Source organism: Benincasa hispida, chromosome 10, assembly GCF_009727055.1.
Source record: "Benincasa hispida cultivar B227 chromosome 10, ASM972705v1, whole genome shotgun sequence".
In the NCBI taxonomy this organism is placed as follows: Eukaryota; Viridiplantae; Streptophyta; class Magnoliopsida; order Cucurbitales; family Cucurbitaceae; genus Benincasa; species Benincasa hispida.
Window position 1 is genome coordinate 59,113,580 of NC_052358.1, and position 16,349 is coordinate 59,129,928.

The 16,349-nt window shown below is 30.3% G+C and overlaps 1 protein-coding gene across 2 annotated transcripts; it reads right to left on the reverse strand.

Moving 5' to 3' along the window:
- Positions 1-4,755: 4,755 nt before the first annotated feature.
- On the reverse strand, positions 4,756-10,077 carry LOC120089350 (shikimate kinase, chloroplastic-like). 2 transcript variants are annotated; one of them, XM_039046788.1, is made up of 12 exons: positions 9,794-10,077; positions 9,224-9,534; positions 8,130-8,182; positions 7,885-7,939; positions 7,733-7,805; positions 7,245-7,329; positions 6,464-6,546; positions 6,236-6,365; positions 5,909-5,987; positions 5,409-5,473; positions 5,188-5,269; positions 4,756-5,078 (listed from the first exon to the last, which is right to left on the reverse strand). In XM_039046788.1, exons 2-11 carry the CDS (start codon positions 9,438-9,440, stop codon positions 5,213-5,215), a joined length of 897 nt encoding a protein of 298 aa, XP_038902716.1. In that variant the 5' UTR covers positions 9,441-9,534; positions 9,794-10,077; the 3' UTR covers positions 4,756-5,078; positions 5,188-5,212. The 2 variants fall into 2 exon arrangements, with proteins under 2 accessions (XP_038902716.1, XP_038902715.1); XM_039046787.1 differs by having other exon boundaries at positions 9,224-9,490; positions 9,794-10,076.
- Between the last annotated feature and the right edge of the window lie 6,272 nt (positions 10,078-16,349).

The following is a 16,349-nucleotide window of genomic DNA, read 5'->3' on the forward strand; positions in this document are numbered from 1 at the left end:
TCTACACTACAATTATCAGCTAAAAAGCCTTTTAGATAACGAATCTTATTTATTTCTATAACATATTTTGCCTCGACTTATTTATATTATGGAATCTCAGGCACTCGAACAAATCGAGATCTTTTTGAAGAGAGAAGATGGTTATTGTGCATTTTGATGACCACAAAAAAATGACTCATAGGTATAATAGAAGCTTTGTTACTTCTCATAGCAGCAAAATGAAATGAAGTAGATGAATGATCTCTTATATTTATTTTCCTTATGAAGTGTATTTTCTTATGATTTCAGGTTACATATGAATAAAGGCAGTGGGTGGAACAAGTTTCGATTTTTTCATTATTTCTGGATAATCTTCTCTATCAAGTATCTCAAGGCATGTTTCAGTTTTCACTCAAGGCTGTCCCATATTTCTTGATCTCAGAATTTTTAGTGTAGTGAACTATATGTATTATCTTAAAATGTTGATGGTCATAAGTTTCCAAGCATAAGGAAAAACTCGCCATTAGTTGTCTTTGAAAGAGTTGGTGAGTTCATCTAAGTTAAGAACTTGGTGATATCATTCAATTAAGGTTATACTATTGAAATATCCTTGAATTAGTTTCTTTTCTCTCTGAACAATTTAAAGGTTTCATTTTTTATTTTTATACTTTTAAATTATTCAGAAAAACATAGGAAAATCTTTTTAATCTTTTTTTTAAATTTAATTTTTAAGGTTAAAGTGATGAAACTGCCACGTGTAATAATTGATAGACAAATGTGACATCATTCACAATAGCATTAATGTATAAGAAGTAATTTTTTTAATGATGTAAATAATGTTATACCATCTTTTGAATCAAGATACATGACAAACATATTAAATTTCTATATAGTTAAATTAAGTGGTATATGATCTCACACAGTTTTCAATTTTATACTCTAGCTGTCCGTTATTTTTAGATATTTCAAAGCTAATATATTAAAGGACAACGAAAGAATACTATAACTAATAATTGTCTTTGAAAAATGACTAAAATAATGTTTTCTTTTGTGAAATTGAGAAACATGGAAACACGAATATAGAGAGAATGTAATATAATAATATATAAATAATAATATAATAATAATAATAATAATAATTAATAATAAAATAATAAATAATAATTAATAATATTCTTTACTATTGTACTTCAACATCTTATATGTTGCTTTTTTTTTTTTTATTGTATTTCACTGTTTGTATTTTATTTTGTGCTATTGTTATTAACTTGTATGCTAAATTTATCTATATCCTAGATTTTTTTAAAGAAAAAAAATGTATCTTCAACGTATCAGTATCCTCTTTTTTTAGAAATATATAATAAAAAAATGATGCATCCTTAGACGTATCCGTGTCTTAGTTTTTTAGAAATTGACAAATCGTCGTATCCGATCGTATCCGTATTCTGTAGTCGTATCTATGTCTATGCTTCATAGTCCCCAACACATGTCATGTCCCAATAAAATGAACATTTTCTCTAATTCCTAACTCTCAATTAATTTTAACTCAACCATAAATGTTAATTAAAAGAATTTTAAAAAAATAAATTAAAAAAACTAATTCTTATCTTTCTTTCTTTTTCTTTTTCTTTTTTTTTTTTTTACCTATTTATGAAATATGAATTTCAATTTTATGGTTAATGATTTTTCTCCTCTTTTGTGCAAATGTTTGATTCTTTACATTTTACACTAAAATACAACGAAATGATTTTTTTTTTTTTTTTTTTTTTGCAAACACTTTTTATGATTAGTTTTTATGACTAAATCTAATTTGCCACTTACCAATGCAATAATAATGTCCACAAAAATGTTTATGTACATGTAAAAAAAAATGCATAACAATAAATAACATTTTGTACATCACTAATTGTTCCAACAATTAAACAAAATTTGGACTATAAAAAGTAGACTCCGAACTTAAAACCAATGAACCCCAAACTAATCATTGGAGGAGTTGTGCAATTAGTTTGGTCCCTACAAGTAAGATAACAAGCTATAGTTAGATTAAAATGAAGCTAATGCAAATATAATTAAAATCAAACATACCACCCTTCTACAAAAAAAATTGCACTTACCATAGACAAAATACTATTATTATAAAATCAACGACCCTACGATATACTCTAACAATCATAGAAAGTATGAGTTGAACATGCACAAAAAATAGAGTTGTCATTAGAAGGCCGTTTATTTCATGAGCATTCTAGATTCCCATGGAGTGGGTATCTAATTTACCGCGTTTGCTTTGCGGTATTGTAAGATGTCCCGATATCGGGTCATTTGAAGATTCTCAGGCATTTTAGGATGTCCAGATGGAGGGCATCTGGAGAGTTTTGGATGCCTTTCTGAATTTGCAGATTCCCGAGTTGATGGCATCCCCAATTTTCATTTTCGTCCTTCTTTTTTATTTTATATATATATATATCTTCATTTGTATTATATAATCCAAATAAATATTGTCAACTATATATATATCATATATTTTTAGTTATATCGTAATTTTTATTATTTTTTTGCAGTATATTTAAAGTGCAAATCGATACATCAACCATTGAAAATTTATGGTATTGATTATTTTCTTGTCATCTTCCCTTGTAAAATACGGTTATGCATTGAAGAGATATTTAAATTGAAACAAAATAAATCGTTATGTATAATATATATATATATATATCGAAGAAGAAAACAAATGGGAATACATGAATCATGCCAGTTGACCGAAGAATGAATGTATATTTAGTTAAGAAGGTTGATGATGGTGAAAATCAAAGATTAAATACTAAAATATCTAAAACAATTAAAAAAAGAATAAAAAGTTGAAGAATATTAAAAAGACAAATATATGATAAATTTAAAAATCTTATAGGATCAATGTATAAGAAAAATATCTATACTAAAAATCCAAACAATAGAGAAAGATATTTCATTTTAAAAATCTAACAAGTGAATGTGATTCTAGTTACCATAAGATGTTTCTTATGGTTGAAAACTAAGTTTGAATCAAAGGATAGTCAACTGTAGGTACAATATCGACAAATACAATATAATTACATGAACAAAAATTAGCTAATACGGTATAATTTCAACATTAAGTTGACGTGAATTTTGCTAAAAATCAGGCCTTATTATTATTATTATTTTCAGATTGGCAGCCGGAATTTTTCGAAAATTTTTGTAATGGTAACAACAAGGGAGATAAATTTTTAATTAAAATATTGAAAATGTATATTACTCTACAAAATTGTTTAACATAAGAATTATTGATAAGTTTATTTTTCAAAAACTATATTAGATTTTATTTTCATCTCTAAATTTTCAAAACATTTATGATAAGTCTTTCATTTATCGATCTATTATATTTCTTTTAACAAACATATAATGTATGTATAAATTATTAAATCGAATATAGTTCAATTAGTATACGAGTATGTTCACTATAACAAAATGGGAAGATGTCTCCCAACGAAGTAAAACGGAACTCCCGACGCTGTAAAGAACCGTCGGGAGTTTTCAAGGAACTCTCGATGAGTAAAATAGGCATCAGGGGCGTTGGGAGATAGGATATGGTAAAAAACCTGATTCATTCTTCTTCATTTTCCCCCTTCTTCTCCAAATTAAAACCTAACCCCCGCCCCCCATTTTTTCCCTCTCCTCCGTCGGTCTCCCTTGCCACCGCTCCCTCTCCCCCACGCCGTTTCACTTAATACCCACCGCCCCCCTCCTTCAACCCGCCGATCTGTCCAGTCGTCGCCCCTCTTCAGTCCGCTGCCCGCCGATAATCTTTCCCCTTTATTTTCTCTTATTTTTGTATATTAATTTAAGTCATTGTTTTTAATTTCTAGCATGTTATTGTGGATTGAGTTTTTTTTTTTTTTTTTGGATTGTAGATGTTATTATGGATTGTTTTTAATTTAAGCCATGGATTGTGGATGTTATTATGGATTGTTTTTAATTTAAGCCATGGATTGTGGATGTTATTGAGGATTGAGTTTTTTTTTCTTTTAATTCTTAAGGTTATGAATTACTTAATTTACATGAATAGATGTGACAATTTATGCAATTTGGTGGATTATTGTGAATTGTGAATTATGTATTTTATAATTTATGCAATTTTGTGAATTATGGATATTACAATTTACTTAATTTTGGACTTAGTTTAGGGGTAAAAAGAAAATCAATAACATTAGGGGCAAAAACTGTCTCTTATACACATCTAGATGTGTATAAGAGACAGATATATATATATATATTATTATATTACATTCTCTCTATATTCGTGTTTCCATGTTCCTCAATTTCACAAAAGAAAACATTATTTTAGTCATTTTTCAAAGACAATTATTTAGTTATAGTATTTCTTTCGTTGTCCTTTAATATATTAGCTTTGAAATATCTAAAAATAACGGACAGCTAGAGTATAAAAATTGAAAACTGTGTGAGATCATATACCACTTAATTTTAACTATATAGAAATTTAATATGTTTGTCATGTATCTTGATTCAAAAGATGGTATAACATTATTTACATCATTAAAAAAATTACTCTTTATACATTAATGCTATTGTGAATGATGTCACATTTGTCTATCAATTATTACACGTGGCAGTTTCGATCCATCACTTTAACCTTAAAAATTAAATTTAAAAAAAAGATTAAAAAGATTTTCCTATGTTTTTCTGAATAATTTAAAAGTTAAAAATAAAAAATGAAACCTTTAAATGTTCAGAGAGGCAAAAGAACCTAATTCAAGGATATTTCAATAGTATAACCTTAATTGAATGATATCACCAAGTTCTTAACTTAGATGAACTCACCAACTCTTTCAAAGACAACTAATGGCGAGTTTTTCCTTATGCTTGGAAACTTATGACCATCCAACATTTTCAGATAATACATTATAGTTGCACTACACTAAACCAAACACACTTCTGAGATCAAGAAATATGGGACAGCCTTGAGTGAAAACTGAAACATGCCTTGAGATACTTGATAGAGAAGATTATCCAGAAATAATGAAAAAATCGAACTTGTTCCACCCACTGCCTTTATTCATATGTACCTGAAAATCATAAGAAAAATACACTTCATAAGGAAAATGAAATTAAGAGATCATTCATCTACTTCATTTCATTTTGCTGCTATGAGAAGTAACAAAGCTTCTATTATACCTAAATGAGTCATTTTTTGTGGTCATCAAAATGCACAATAACCATCTTCTCTCTTCAAAAAGATCTCGATTTGTTCGAGTGCCTGAGATTCCATAATATAAATAAGTACGAGGCAAAAATTGTTATAGAAATAAATAAGATTCGTTATCTAAAAGGCTTTTTAGCTGATAATTGTAGTGTAGATTATCATTTTATTCAGACTGAAGAGAAAGAGACCGTACCTCGATTGCTATGGCCATAGGCGTGACGTTAGATACATCTTTAGTACCAAGTTTGGCTGCAATTTCTGCACAAGTTCAAACATTCAGCTTATGTCATTTGGTAATCAGATATTAGATTCCTAGAATATAGGAACACTTGAATAGTACTTATTGTTCGGATTGGCATTTGAAAATGAAAGCAATTCTTCTGTATCAAAGAAATACTAATGAAGGACTTTATCTTTTTAGTAGGTTCTTTAGTCTTCGCTCTCAAGAACTAGTACGCCCTGTTCTCGAAAGCCGAAGAGAAGCTAAACTAACCAACTTGCTGGGAGATTTAGCCGCTGTCTGTGCTAAAGCAGTTTAAGCAAAAATTTATCCTCTAAAACTCATGTCAAACTCATCCTAAATGGCATCCCTTTAGTGGCAACTAGTCGAATGAGATTATAATTTGAGATTACAAACCCAAAACCATGGAGTATTTGACATTAAGCTTAAAATAACAAGGAGAGATGTCTTACTTTCGCAGGAAACTGTGACTTTGGCATTGGCATATGCTTCGCCCCTCTCTTCCAGGAGAGTAGATAAACGGACGAGGGTCTATAGAGAACAGGAATCAAATAAATATTTATTCGAGAGTCGATTTTAAAACTAATCTTTAAGGATTGTTATTCATCAAGTTGTCGGGAGAAATCAGAAACTTTGTGAAATCATAGTTATTATGTATGTTTAATGTAAAAGAACTTCAACATCATAATTTTCTAATGTTTGTTATTGGATATTATTTTCCAGAAACCTGTAAGATTATATTTATGAATAAAGGGAAACAAACACTGAAAAAAAAATACCTTTGTGTATGCATCAGTTGAATCATGATGCAATAGGGGACGAGAACTGGTTCCTACAACTGAAATTCTCTTAACTAAGGCTTCCAAAGGCACATCCAACCAGACACTGATCCCTTTATGCATATATTTCCTGGAAAGTTAAAAATAAAGGCTCAGTCAGATGATTCTGAAAGCTAAGTTCAACTGGAAAAATGCAACACTTGTATCCAAATAGTCTGTCTTCTTTACCAGTTTATCGTTCTCGTAACGGCACCTCCACCAGTGGAAATAACAAACTGATGCATCAAAGATAACTTCCTCAATGCCTCCGTCTGCAGGAATTAAGATAAGTTAGGATCACTGCTAAGTTAATCAGCTCAGATTCTGTTTTGGAGTTCACATATGCATAAAATAGAGCTTGCCTTGCGCTAACAATAATTCAAGAGTGAGAACTTCGAAACATTACATGTTCCTAGTCTATGGCAATATTTAATGGCCCAGTGAACAGGTTTAAATTATTATCCGCAAATGGCAATGACCTTTTCACGGTATCATCTTTAAGAAGGACGAATAGAAAAAAAGTAATTGCTCGTTATCACAGAGCATTATTGGCATGATATTGACCTTCGAGGCTAATGTGAGGTTCTAGTCTAAGCAAGAACCCAATCCCTTAAACTACAGTGAAAATCTCGAATCATGAAATATAATAAGATCACTTTGATCGATCCTAGATACTCTATATATATCACTTTGGGGGTACTCTGAAGTACAAATTCAATTGCATTATGGAGACAAACAGTTGAAATTTAATCATCATTGAAGAGAGAGAGCAGCCCGATCAACATCCATGTTCTGATATAAACCTAACAGCTAAAACCCTTGACAAGATAACGAATGTGTGCACTTGAGAGAGAGAGAGAGAAGTAAGCCCAATAACGAACATGCAACATAAACTTTGAACATAGTAATGAACATGCAACATAAATAACGTCAGATGTGAAAAATAATTTGGAAGTTATGCAGGACTGACCTCCCTTTCTCTAAAGAAGTCCTCCCCGTAGACCTTGAAAATTTCAGCTACAGAAATTCCAATGTCTTGTTCCACCAATGAATCACTGAAGCATCCAAAACATAAGATAGCACAAGTGATCAGCAAGAAAATATTTCATCAATGATAGTATATGGTGATGCATAGGCTAGCAAAATTAAACACAGATGTCAGAAATCATAGCATCAGCATAAAAATCCTAGGTCAACAGTTATTCTCTCTCATTCATAGATGGAAATACAATTAGGAACCGGATCTAGCTATTTTCCTCCATCTGTTGCAGTTCAATGATAATGTACTTTTATAGCTGCATTTTACTCGGGTTTTTCTTTTCAATAGACCTTGGAAGTTAAACTTAATTATAAAACTTAAAGAATGTAAATATTTCCCTAGCTATGAAATCAAGATGTAAATAAGAGTAACAGAATTTTGCGAATGTTGTTAAATACACCAACAGCTTTGAAACAAACCTATCAGAAAAGGAATAACCAAGTGCATTCGACAAGACTTTTCCTACAGTCGTTTTTCCAGAGCCCATCATTCCTGCATTTCATAGATATGACTCTAAATATCTAATAGCATAAGCTCAAAAGTAATGAAGTACTCCAAAAAAGAAACTCACCAACAAGATATATACAGCGCCCATTTAAATAGGACTCAATCTCCCGGGACTTCCTCTGCAATTTTATGACCAGTGAGCCTAGAAATGAAAAATATGCTAAACAACTAATAGGACAACCTTTGTCCCCCTTTTAGCAAAAAGCAGGAAAAAGGAAAAATAAGAGGCTCCACAATCATAAAAGACAGGAAAGCGATGGAAACCACTAGTAAAATGATAATGAAAAAGTGGGATTAGGAAACTTATACCTGTATAGCCAAAGACTCATCAACAGAAGCACAATGGTTTCCAGATTCCAACACTGAGAAACACAAAAATTGAAAATCTTATCAGAAACATTTTTTTTCTCCGGAAAAAAACTTGACGTACATCGGAAAAAAAATGAAAAAAAATACACAAGCGTAGAAAGAAGGAAAATCTCACCAAAAAGAGCCGGCCTACGAGAAGTTTCAATCAAGAGAAATAAGACCAAGCTAATAGTTACAAAAGAGCTTAGAAACAGAGGCCTAAAGAGAAACAGAGAATCTAACAAGGGACCACAGATTGCCAAAAAAAAAAAAAAAAAAAAAAAATTTCATGTCCTCTAAAGATTATGTTAGTTGCCTCACCCGAAAGCCCCAACAACATAGCACACATCCCAGTCGGCCTAACATCTTATGTTCACAAAAGTTGATTACCCTGTTTTCCATATTTCTAGAAATAATTAGTTTTGCAAATATAATAAATATGCTGGTCGAAATGAGGAGAATGGGTCAAATTCAAGCTGAGGTTTAAGGAAATTGCAAGAAGCTCTTATACTGGGCAAGAACCAATCAATAGGATAGTTTCAAAGAAAAGAACAATTTTTTTATGACTTTTACCCCCAGGCATCAAACTCCTGATCTATATTTTCAAAAATCTCCTCATTCCACGCATTCCAGACTTCTCCATCTAATAAGATTTTAAAGCAACTAGATGTGTATATAATACTCCATGGTGGAAGCAAGTGGGAGAAAATGTAACAAATTGAAATGAAATTGTCATTTTATCACACATTTAACAAGTGGTGCTCCAAGATGTTTAAGACCGGGTAAATCAGAACAAGTGAAAAAACATTAATTTTCGAATGGGTAAAGATGAGGAACTTCATGTATTTTTGGGGTTCAATTACGTAGATGAAGCTGAATTAAAGAAATTTTCACAAGTAAATGCTAATCAAAATTCTATGAGCTTATGTATAAATGACCCTGACCAAACACAAACATAATACCACAGAATACCATTGAATAAACAGGTCATCTCATTACTTTAGCTTCAAGTAGAGAAAATTGAACATATCGGCTATAGATCGCTGGTAGCAAACCTGAAGAGTTCTTGTAAGAACATGAAATTTTCAAAGCGACTGTTCTGCGTTGACTTGAATGTCTCGACACTTGTAAATCGAATGAAAATGGGGACTGCTCCGCTAATCTCCGAGAAAAATGTAGCAAACCCTTCGGTTTTGCAGCAATACTCTTAGAGTGGATCCATGGCGAAAACTGCAATTGCTGCGTAACCGTGGTCTCCATACTTGCTGGCATAGCAGCTCGATTTCACCCAAACTTCCAGAACAAATAAGAAAAGTTTATCGCTGCAAATCCGGAGGTCATCACGTTAGATTCTCAGTCCATTCATCTCCAAAACAAAACAACAACCAAAAATAAATAAATAAATAATAATAGGTAGCGTAAAATAAAATAAACACAACCTAATTCATACAGAAGTCGCAGAAAGCAGAGTGAAAACAGAACAAATCCGAAACCGAAAGAAAGAACTCATAAAACGAAATCAAATAAACACAATAACAACAAGGATTATTTCTATTAATGATTCAGGTTTGAACGAGGTCAAATATCCATGAAAACTTCCGATAATGGCGGCAAAATGATCGTACCTGAAGTTGGAATGTGATGATATGAAGAGATTGAACGCAGAGAAGATCCTGGAGCTCTGATTTCTCTCAAGATACTCCACTGGTTCGCGAGGCCTCCGTTTCTCTTAGCTCCAACACCAAAAACTTCGTCTCTACAACTATGTGATATTTTATATTTATAACTTTTACAATATAATAATCCTTTACCTCCGATTGGCGATGAAATTTGGACTGAAGTTTTGAAATGCCTTGCCAGTGGACTCCTTTTTCTTTTTCTTTTTTTTTCTTTCCTTTTTTTTTTATTTTTTTTTTTTAAGTTTACTTTTGTATTCAAAATTGGCTCTTACCAACCCCCATGAGTTCATGACCTTGAGCCTCGTTGGTCAATAACGGCAACGAGTAAAAATATATAAAATAATTGTTTTTGAAATTTTGTTACATAAAAACAAAAATGTCAAACTATTTATAAAAATTAAAATATATATATATTTATAGATATTGATAAATTTTTATTCATTTCTATCATTGATAGAATTCTATCCACAAAAAAAGATTAAAATTTTGTTATTTTGTGTTAATAGTTTTCCTTATTTTTCTATTTTTAAAAATTCCCTAATTTTAATATTTCCAACCATTTATTAATTACTTAACGTGACGTTTGGTGTGCATAGTTGAGTTGATAACTATTATTTGGGAAGTTAAATTATCTATGGAGTTAGATTGTTCGTGGTTATGGCATAGAGTTTAGTTTAGTTGAAACATCATTCTTTAGGATGTTAGTCGAGTTGAGACTGAAAATCGTGTTTAAGGTGCTAGGTTAAGTTGAATTGGGTTTTTAGTAGAGTTTTTCTAAGTAAGATTGATTTTGTCTTTGATTTTGTTTTTTTTTTTTTTTTTTTTTTTTAATTTCTAACTACATGTATATTTTCCTACCATTTTTAACACTAAAAAATATTTAATTTTTTTTCCATTCTTAAAAAGTAAACATATACTAAACTCAAATTTGGAATTCAATTTCTTAACAGTCAATTACATAACATATATTTTATTTATTTCTAAACAACAAACATATTTCAAACAAATGAAAACTTTTCACGATTATTTAGCCTTCAATGATGAACATTGAAAAAGTTTAAAAATCTAACAACTTTTTGTTTTTTCTTTTTGAAAAATATAACATATTTTCACCACACGGGTTGAACACTCAATTGTTTAACAATTTTATCTACATCCCCAAGCTATGAAGTACAGATACTTCATGTGAGGCAAATAATCAGTATCAGACACGTATCGGATATGATACTTTTAGATACTTTCCAAATACGTATCTGACACACGATTTGATGTATCTATACTTTCAGATACTTTCCAAATACGTATCTGAGACGTATCTATTTCTATGCTATTTCTATGCGTATTTTTTTTTAAGAAAAAAGACAAATAACTCATCTAATTTTTCTCAATTTAAAATTAGGCAACTTATTTAAAAAACTCACTACTCGAGTCCGAAACTAAAAGAAAAAAAAAATAATAACAGACTAAACCCTAGACTAGAATCATCTAATCTCCATCTTCACATTTGAGTCCCCACAAAATCCACCAAAATATAAACCATTTGGATATCTTCAACAATAAGTTCTCGTTTATCTTCATACTTCTTTCTCTAATATTCTTTTTTTCTTCTTTGCAATATGAGACACTTTTCATTTTCTTTACTATTGTACTTCAACATCTTATATGTTGCTTTTTTTTTTTTTATTGTATTTCACTGTTTGTATTTTATTTTGTGCTATTGTTATTAACTTGTATGCTAAATTTATCTATATCCTAGATTTTTTTAAAGAAAAAAAATGTATCTTCAACGTATCAGTATCCTCTTTTTTTAGAAATATATAATAAAAAAATGATGCATCCTTAGACGTATCCGTGTCTTAGTTTTTTAGAAATTGACAAATCGTCGTATCCGATCGTATCCGTATTCTGTAGTCGTATCTATGTCTATGCTTCATAGTCCCCAACACATGTCATGTCCCAATAAAATGAACATTTTCTCTAATTCCTAACTCTCAATTAATTTTAACTCAACCATAAATGTTAATTAAAAGAATTTTAAAAAAATAAATTAAAAAAACTAATTCTTATCTTTCTTTCTTTTTCTTTTTCTTTTTTTTTTTTTTACCTATTTATGAAATATGAATTTCAATTTTATGGTTAATGATTTTTCTCCTCTTTTGTGCAAATGTTTGATTCTTTACATTTTACACTAAAATACAACGAAATGATTTTTTTTTTTTTTTTTTTTTTGCAAACACTTTTTATGATTAGTTTTTATGACTAAATCTAATTTGCCACTTACCAATGCAATAATAATGTCCACAAAAATGTTTATGTACATGTAAAAAAAAATGCATAACAATAAATAACATTTTGTACATCACTAATTGTTCCAACAATTAAACAAAATTTGGACTATAAAAAGTAGACTCCGAACTTAAAACCAATGAACCCCAAACTAATCATTGGAGGAGTTGTGCAATTAGTTTGGTCCCTACAAGTAAGATAACAAGCTATAGTTAGATTAAAATGAAGCTAATGCAAATATAATTAAAATCAAACATACCACCCTTCTACAAAAAAAATTGCACTTACCATAGACAAAATACTATTATTATAAAATCAACGACCCTACGATATACTCTAACAATCATAGAAAGTATGAGTTGAACATGCACAAAAAATAGAGTTGTCATTAGAAGGCCGTTTATTTCATGAGCATTCTAGATTCCCATGGAGTGGGTATCTAATTTACCGCGTTTGCTTTGCGGTATTGTAAGATGTCCCGATATCGGGTCATTTGAAGATTCTCAGGCATTTTAGGATGTCCAGATGGAGGGCATCTGGAGAGTTTTGGATGCCTTTCTGAATTTGCAGATTCCCGAGTTGATGGCATCCCCAATTTTCATTTTCGTCCTTCTTTTTTATTTTATATATATATATATCTTCATTTGTATTATATAATCCAAATAAATATTGTCAACTATATATATATCATATATTTTTAGTTATATCGTAATTTTTATTATTTTTTTGCAGTATATTTAAAGTGCAAATCGATACATCAACCATTGAAAATTTATGGTATTGATTATTTTCTTGTCATCTTCCCTTGTAAAATACGGTTATGCATTGAAGAGATATTTAAATTGAAACAAAATAAATCGTTATGTATAATATATATATATATATATCGAAGAAGAAAACAAATGGGAATACATGAATCATGCCAGTTGACCGAAGAATGAATGTATATTTAGTTAAGAAGGTTGATGATGGTGAAAATCAAAGATTAAATACTAAAATATCTAAAACAATTAAAAAAAGAATAAAAAGTTGAAGAATATTAAAAAGACAAATATATGATAAATTTAAAAATCTTATAGGATCAATGTATAAGAAAAATATCTATACTAAAAATCCAAACAATAGAGAAAGATATTTCATTTTAAAAATCTAACAAGTGAATGTGATTCTAGTTACCATAAGATGTTTCTTATGGTTGAAAACTAAGTTTGAATCAAAGGATAGTCAACTGTAGGTACAATATCGACAAATACAATATAATTACATGAACAAAAATTAGCTAATACGGTATAATTTCAACATTAAGTTGACGTGAATTTTGCTAAAAATCAGGCCTTATTATTATTATTATTTTCAGATTGGCAGCCGGAATTTTTCGAAAATTTTTGTAATGGTAACAACAAGGGAGATAAATTTTTAATTAAAATATTGAAAATGTATATTACTCTACAAAATTGTTTAACATAAGAATTATTGATAAGTTTATTTTTCAAAAACTATATTAGATTTTATTTTCATCTCTAAATTTTCAAAACATTTATGATAAGTCTTTCATTTATCGATCTATTATATTTCTTTTAACAAACATATAATGTATGTATAAATTATTAAATCGAATATAGTTCAATTAGTATACGAGTATGTTCACTATAACAAAATGGGAAGATGTCTCCCAACGAAGTAAAACGGAACTCCCGACGCTGTAAAGAACCGTCGGGAGTTTTCAAGGAACTCTCGATGAGTAAAATAGGCATCAGGGGCGTTGGGAGATAGGATATGGTAAAAAACCTGATTCATTCTTCTTCATTTTCCCCCTTCTTCTCCAAATTAAAACCTAACCCCCGCCCCCCATTTTTTCCCTCTCCTCCGTCGGTCTCCCTTGCCACCGCTCCCTCTCCCCCACGCCGTTTCACTTAATACCCACCGCCCCCCTCCTTCAACCCGCCGATCTGTCCAGTCGTCGCCCCTCTTCAGTCCGCTGCCCGCCGATAATCTTTCCCCTTTATTTTCTCTTATTTTTGTATATTAATTTAAGTCATTGTTTTTAATTTCTAGCATGTTATTGTGGATTGAGTTTTTTTTTTTTTTTTTGGATTGTAGATGTTATTATGGATTGTTTTTAATTTAAGCCATGGATTGTGGATGTTATTATGGATTGTTTTTAATTTAAGCCATGGATTGTGGATGTTATTGAGGATTGAGTTTTTTTTTCTTTTAATTCTTAAGGTTATGAATTACTTAATTTACATGAATAGATGTGACAATTTATGCAATTTGGTGGATTATTGTGAATTGTGAATTATGTATTTTATAATTTATGCAATTTTGTGAATTATGGATATTACAATTTACTTAATTTTGGACTTAGTTTAGAGGAAAAAAATCAATAACATTAGGGGCAAAAAAAGTCAAATCACCTATTATAAATTATTTAAAATTTTAAATTCTCTAAACAAACTTGGAATTTTGTATTAAATTAATCAAAATTCATGCTTAATAAAGACTTTGTACTTTATCCTCTAATCCAGGTTATTGTTTTCGATTACAAGTTGGTCAGAAAAAATTTATTTTTAAGGATGAATAAAGAATGGATTAAACTAAGGAATAAGTTATCAGTGGAGTATAGTGAAGGAGTATCCCAGTTTTTAGATATAGCGAAGTTTCATGTTAATGATTCCAGACGAATAAGATGTCCATGCAAGAATTGTATGAATTCAATTTGAGAAAAAATAGATATCGTGGAATAACATCTATTAACATATGGAATATCTCCCTCTATGAATGGGTATATTATGGAGAGCCAGTAAACTTGTCTAGAGGTATTGAAAGTCATACAACTCCTTCAATACAAAATGTTGAAGTAGATAGTATAGAGGGTAATGTTATCGAAGAAAATGAGATGTTGAATCTTATAAACGATTTACAAGTTCTAGTTGAAAACGAAAATGCAAATGAAGAAAGAATTGAGAATGAAATGTCCTCTAATGGTCAAGAAAGAGATACCACGAACTTATTCGAGGATTTAATGACTGAAGCACGTAATGAATTATGCCCTGGTTGTTTGCAATTTGTTTATGAAATTTGTGTGTTTTTGTGTGTTTTTTTATGTTTGGAAGGTTTCATGTTTGTCGTAGGGGGTGGGTAGAGTTTGATTATACTCGTTTTTTCGTTGAACTTGGATTTTTTGTGTGTTTATGAATGTTTATGAAGTTCTAATATATTGTGGAGGGTGGGTTGAGATTGGTTTAAACCATTTTGGGGAGAAAGTTTGAGTTTTATATGTATTCGTGCTTGTTTATGAAATTTGTGTGTTTTTGCATATTTTTTTATGTTTGGGAGATTTCATGTTTGTTGTGGGGGGTGGGTAGAGTTTGATTATACTCGTTTTGTCGTTGAACTTAGAGTTCTTGTGTGTTTATGAATGTTTATGAAGTTCTAATGTGTTGTGGGGGTGGGTTGAGATTGGTTTAAACTATTTTGAGGAGAAAGTTTGAGTTTTATGTGTGTTCGCTCTTGTTTATGAAATTTATGTATTTTTGTGTGTTTTTTATGTTCGGGAGGTTTCATGTTTGTCCTGGGGGGTGGGTAGAGTTTGATTATACTCGTTTTGTCATTGAACTTGGAGTTCTTGTGTGTTTATGAATGTTTATGAAGTTCTAATGTGTTTGTATATGTTTTGTTTATGAAGTTTGAACGTGTTGTGGATGTTTAAAGATGATGACATTTGAATGTTTTTGTTTTATTGTAGAATATTGTTTGGAGATAAGGTTGGACGATTGTTCAAGATGTTGTGTTTCAGACGTGTTCCAGACGTTGTTTTCATTTTATTTCTTCTATGTATTTGTGAAAACAAATTTCTTTTATTTAGTATCGACTTTGTTTTATTCTAGAATATTGTAATTTTTATTTATTTGTTATAGTATGGACTTCATTTTCGTTGTTTTATTTATTATGTGAATCTATTTAGTTGGTTAATTATGTTTTATAGGTTATTCAGATCAAATTTTAAAAAATTACAAACTATAAATTAAAAATATTTAGAAGACAATTTTCAACTAATGAAGAAACTCCCTACGCATATATTACTGCGTCGGGAGTTTCTGTAACTCCCGATGTATAAAACAAACCGTCGGAAGTTCGAGAACTCTCGACTCATGAAACAAATCGTATGGAGTTCGAGAACTCCCGATGCATAGAACAAGGCATCGGGAGTTAA

What these genes read in the sequence shown, in the direction of transcription:
- LOC120089350 (XM_039046788.1), bottom strand. Translation starts at nt 9,440, where the DNA reads ATGCCAGCAAGTATGGAGACCACGGTTACGCAGCAATTGCAGTTTTCG. An exon ending in TTCTTACAAGAACTCTTCAG is followed by an intron (nt 8,183 to 9,223) that starts GTTTGCTACCAG and finishes TGTGTTTCTCAG; the next exon opens with TGTTGGAATCTGGAAACCAT. An exon ending in GCGCTGTATATATCTTGTTG is followed by an intron (nt 7,806 to 7,884) that starts GTGAGTTTCTTT and finishes TATGAAATGCAG; the next exon opens with GAATGATGGGCTCTGGAAAA.